General features: G+C 41.6%; 1 protein-coding gene across 1 annotated transcript; it reads right to left on the bottom strand.

Annotated features, from left to right (window-relative positions):
- Window positions 1–1,028: 1,028 nt before the first annotated feature.
- On the bottom strand, window positions 1,029–2,937 carry LOC147462486 (eukaryotic translation initiation factor 5A-2). Its single transcript, XM_086484130.1, has 5 exons — window positions 2,698–2,937; window positions 1,706–1,828; window positions 1,562–1,618; window positions 1,407–1,481; window positions 1,029–1,326 (listed from the first exon to the last, which is right to left on the bottom strand). Exons 1-5 carry the CDS (start codon window positions 2,818–2,820, stop codon window positions 1,225–1,227), a joined length of 480 nt encoding a protein of 159 aa, XP_086340256.1. The 5' UTR covers window positions 2,821–2,937; the 3' UTR covers window positions 1,029–1,224.
- Between the last annotated feature and the right edge of the window lie 2,195 nt (window positions 2,938–5,132).

The following is a 5,132-nucleotide window of genomic DNA, read 5'->3' as shown; positions in this document are numbered from 1 at the left end:
CTGCATCATTGCAGAGGGCTTTTTCTTTTCATCTATTCATTAATGTGATAGAACATTACAAACTATCCCTTGCAGCAGCAAACAGATCCAATAGCTTTAACTGAAAACACCCAGTGGAAAGAGAACTCCCCCACACCTATCCATGAGGCTGGAATGGCATCCATAAACACGGGACAAGTGTGCTTCAGGAACCTGTCCACAAGACTACATGCACATGCCTAGAGCTTGCTTCCCATTCACGCAATGTCACACTAGACATAATGCCTGCACTTGAGAACTCCAAAACAGTAGTCCGCACACCACATGGAAAGTATCTTCTACCAGCTGCATGCCCATCAACTGGATCGATCAACGGCTACAATGTAGTACCCACACTATCATCTGGCTACAATGTAGTACCCACACTATCATCTGGCTTGGAAAAGGAAAAGCCTTTCAATTAAACCACCTGTGACCTCAAAGAAATCTTCTACCTTTCCGGTGCCCAAGGACACACACGCACACATTCATACAGTTACAATGATCAAGGGCACCTCCATGTATATGGGTACACACATTTTAATCATACAAAATGCTTATTTTTCAGCATGCATACATACACACACACACAGAGAGAGAGAGAGAGAGAGAGAGAGAGAGAGAGAGATTGGTGTCATTCCTCTCTAGCCCAGTCACACAGCAAGCGCTACGGAGTCGGCATAATCAACATAAATCTGCAAACCAGCAGGTCACTAAGAATGCAAGACTCTGGCCCTTCCAGGCAGTAGTCATTGCCAAGTTCCAAATCTAACTGCTCAATAAACAATCTACAAATACAGAAGAATAATCAAGAACAAAGGGTCAGCACTAAGATGTTGAAGAGGTCGCGATCTCTGGCAGCCTTTACTTTTGAGAAAAACATATTTCGCGCACAAATTTCCCAACGACATTGTCAATAGTCAAGTACATGCATAAATTGCATTAACGTGGAAAAACTCAACAAAACCCGTGTATGAAGTACCATACTACAGAAGGAGAGTAGCCTGAGCTACACAGAAACAAGTCAAGACTTTAAATAATCAAGAAAAATTATGTCAGGGCCTGATTCATTTGTCTTATCACATGCTTATAACACCTAGCTAAACAACTCCCCAGTGGCACAAAATCATATAAAGTGTGCAGATTAACAGCAAAGAGCATGGGGATAAAACAAGCTTGAGATACAACAACATTCAGCGCCCCATTCTACTTGGGCCCAATGTCCTTGAGTGCACAAATCTGCTCCTCACCCATGGCAGACATCACCGTCACCACAAGGTCTTTCCCGTCTCCAAAGCCATCCTTTAGCTGCAAGTACCAAAAACCACAATCAAGACCATACAAAAGACAGCTAAGAATGTGAGGACTTTCGACCTTCTCTTAATTACCTGAGTTAAAAGCTGATCATCAGTAGGAAGTCTGAGGTCATCTTTAGTATTACCATTCTCCATAAGAAGGCTAACCTGTCATTCAAAGTCTGCATGTCACACATACTCTGAAGAACAACTACGAGAACATCTCATAAATAATCCTTGATTCTTACAAATCCATCCTCGGAAATGTCAATAAGCTGATAATCAACACGAGTAACATGCGGAACCTACAAGAAAACCGCAACACCTTCATTAGAAAGTTCACAAAAGTTAACAAGTCCTTAAAAAAACACCTGAACCTTCACAAAACGTACATCACAGTTGTGGGAGGATGGAACAATATCTTCCAGTTTCTTTCCGGTGAAGATATCTATGCCCACAAAGTGGCACTTAGCATGACCGTGCTTTCCAGTTTTGGAGGTAGAAACCTCTACAACCTGTAGAGTATCACCAAAACAAATGGGATGAGGCCTTTCTGGCTGCATAGAATGCAAGCTCTGCAGAAACTTAAATATCATGGATACACAGCATATCACCCGAATTTTACAAAGACATCCAAGAACGTACGTGCTGAACATTTCACTTCGTAGAAAGTCCTACAAAGGCTACCCATAAAATGGCAACCTATTTTGCCAATTTTCAATAGAGAAATTCGCTGACCAGTCCACTGAGAAAACCATACAAAGAGATATGGCATCCCAATATGACAAGTTAAAACAAGTATCCTGGATATTGAAGAGCAGTATATTCATGGGAACTTCAGAGAGAACAGAAGTTTACAAAAAAGGGGGAGTCCACCTCTGACGATCAATCGAATATCTAAGGCTTCATCCTGGTAGCCCAAGAGGATAACGATAAAAACGGGACACTCCGCAATGTTAGGAAGTCCCTCCAAAAAGGCAATTTGGCAATGTTCTCCCCAAGATCATTCCATTAATGATTTGATGGCGACCCTAGAGAACAATCACCTTCAAGCTGATAAACTGAAAAACGTTGCACACAACTAGGAAGGAGGCCTAGGGTTGATCCAAGGAGTCGGGAGAGCATATTGTTCCCTGCTCTCACTAGCTCGTAAAGCCGCCCTACAATGACAAGAAATCTACATGATCGGCATACCCCCCGGCACCAGGGCGAGCAAGAAAACGAACTGAGGTGACGCAAAAAACACAGGATGCTACCATGGCAAATCTGGTCACAGAGATTGTGCCAATCGGCACTAGACTCACCAAATTTGCAGAGCTTGAAGTCTTGCTCCCGTACATTCCCAGACAGGATCGTACGTAGGACAAGGGGGAGGTCTCCTTACCTTGCAGGGGCGATTCTTGATGACGATATAGCCATTCTTGCGGATAGTACCGGCCTGCTGGGGAAAGGTCTTGGAGGCGCCGGCGTCCGCCTTGTTCTCAAAGGTGTGCTCAGAGTCCGACATGACGACGATCGCAGCAGTAAACGGTAATTGCCCTCTCGCCCACAAAAGCACACGCAGAGGTGATGATGACAGAGGCTATGGCGATTTCAAGCTGCTGCTCATGGGCGTCCAGGAGACTTCCCCATTCAGAAACTCAATTGCTTTAACTACACGCACCATCCCCATCGAGCCGTCCGATCTTATCCATCCGACGGTCCACGACATCTTGACCCTTAGGGTTAAGTCTTAGCCTTAAGCTGTCTCTCCTTTCGGATTTAGATACGTTTTTTTTTTGGGAAATCCCAAAGTACATATTTTTGGCATGCCCAAAAGGGCAAAAGCTCATAGTGATGTATACTCTTTTTGGTAAGAACATATTTCTTGACATGTTTATGTAGGTAAAAAATTCGCTATTGGATGATAGATGACTGGTTCACTTACTATGATTACTAGCCCCATCATAGCTCAAGAGTTGCCACCCTTCTCCATGATTTGCTAGATTAGATTGTATAGTAACCTTGTGATATAGCAAGTTTGCATAGGCACCATAAATAATTTAGCTTCCACATAAATAATTTGGTCTCCATACAACCTTCACATGGCGAACCAAGGCGTTTATCACCAATGTCTACGATTTTTAATTACGAAGTAAAAGAATGTTCGTTTATGCTTCACCCTCTATACAGTCCTTGCAATTTGATCACTTGTTTTCTTTAAAATTTTTGAAAAGCAATGTGCATTATGAGGGGCTTTGACCCAAATAAGCTCGAGAGAGGATCTGCAAAATAGTTGTCAATTCACTTATTTTTTTGTCTCTATTGTCTTTTGTGTAAAGTAGTTTGCACATCATTGCAATTTCAAATAGTCAATGTGGATGTTGAAGCCACCTGATTGATGCAGTTATAGAAGTTTTTTGATGATCTGTGTTACTTTGTCCAAATTGCAGAGAAGTGGACAATCGATGTCCTCGGCTTAACAATAAAGATTCAATATACTAAAGAAATAGCCAATGGCCGTTTGTATAAGACAAACGATTGAACAAAGGAGGACGCTTGTTGTTTGGATGAGATTGGCATTGCTTTGAATGCCCTAAGTGTTTGCTTACATTCAGACTAGGTTTAGAAGTATGACGATGTAATTGCATTGAGATGTTCCCAATCTAACCTTAGTTTATAGTATGTTCGCTTCACCTTAAATTCGTTAGCCTTGATTGGGTCTAATGTGCACAAGTTTGTTGCATCCACTTAACAGAGAGTTGTGTATACAGTCCCTTGATGTTTATGGAATTTTCATAAATATTGATGCACTTTGAGCCCTTTGTGATTTGTAAATTGTCTATGCATTTGCTAGTTGTACAAATTAGAAATCATCCCCTTGAGTAGTTGTTTGTGCTATGAAGTAAAATATGACATCTACCCTATTCACTAGACCATCCAACTCATCAACTTATTGGTGTAGATCTCTACTCTCATTCCCTCATTGAGCTTGATAGACGTGGTTAGTTGTATTGATGCTTGAGGATCGTTCAAAATAATCAAGGTTGTTAGGCATATTTTGTAATGCTTTTGGTAAATAATATATGTGTATGCCTCCCAGTGCAAGCTTTTGAATACATGGTGATTGTGGACACTGTGATCACACCTTCCTCTCCCTCTTTTTCTTTTGAAACAAAGAGGTCGCTTTCTACTTGAAGAACCCAAAGGGCAAGTACATGATTGAACTACAAAGTATGCCCAAAGGTGACATCAAACAAAAGAGTAAATAGTATCTTGGTTGTCTACAAAAGAGAGACGATGATAGCTCTCTCTTAAAGATAGGCATTTCCCACTAAAAGTGTTCTCTACAATTATACGCCAAAATCAGACGACCACTAGTAGTATCAACGAAAAAGGAACTTGCTGCTAAAGTGAGTTGCTCAAGGACAGCAAGGGGAAGCCCACCAACTAGTACCATCCATGGAGCTAAGGAGGCACATGAATAGAGATAACAATCAATGACAATAATGAGTTAGAAGAAGCAATTAACATCACTAGTAAAGGTAATAAGGGAAATCAAGAGGAAAAACCATTATGAGCACTAAGTTGGAGCTCCCAAGGATGACTCTACCACTATAAAAGGCAATCCATTTGTTGAGAGTGGCTTCTATAATCCAAAACTAGGAAGGCTAACTCCAAGGAAAAGATAAGCCAATGATGAGGATAGTTTGTCTTTGTCATTGTGAGGGCCACTGAAGGTAAGCAAGTCGTGAGCTACCTAGGTTGAAGCATATACAAGGATATCTCCTTCGGTAGCAACCAGGGCAATGGGCAACAAGCAAACAATGGCATGAGTGA

This window comes from Adiantum capillus-veneris, chromosome 2, assembly GCF_014529385.1.
Source record: "Adiantum capillus-veneris isolate H3 chromosome 2, ASM1452938v2, whole genome shotgun sequence".
NCBI classification, from domain to species: Eukaryota; Viridiplantae; Streptophyta; class Polypodiopsida; order Polypodiales; family Pteridaceae; genus Adiantum; species Adiantum capillus-veneris.
Note: the sequence above shows the minus strand (reverse complement) of the source record. Positions and strands in the feature narration are given on the sequence as shown.

Bases quoted from the DNA above. Each gene is read 5' to 3' on its own strand.
- LOC147462486 (XM_086484130.1), bottom strand. From the start codon at position 2,820: ATGTCGGACTCTGAGCACACCTTTGAGAACAAGGCGGACGCCGGCGCC. The intron at 1,829-2,697 runs GTAAGGAGACCT...GATACTCTACAG, and splicing joins TCAAGAATCGCCCCTGCAAG to GTTGTAGAGGTTTCTACCTC. The intron at 1,619-1,705 runs GTACGTTTTGTG...GTTTTCTTGTAG, and splicing joins CATCCTCCCACAACTGTGAT to GTTCCGCATGTTACTCGTGT.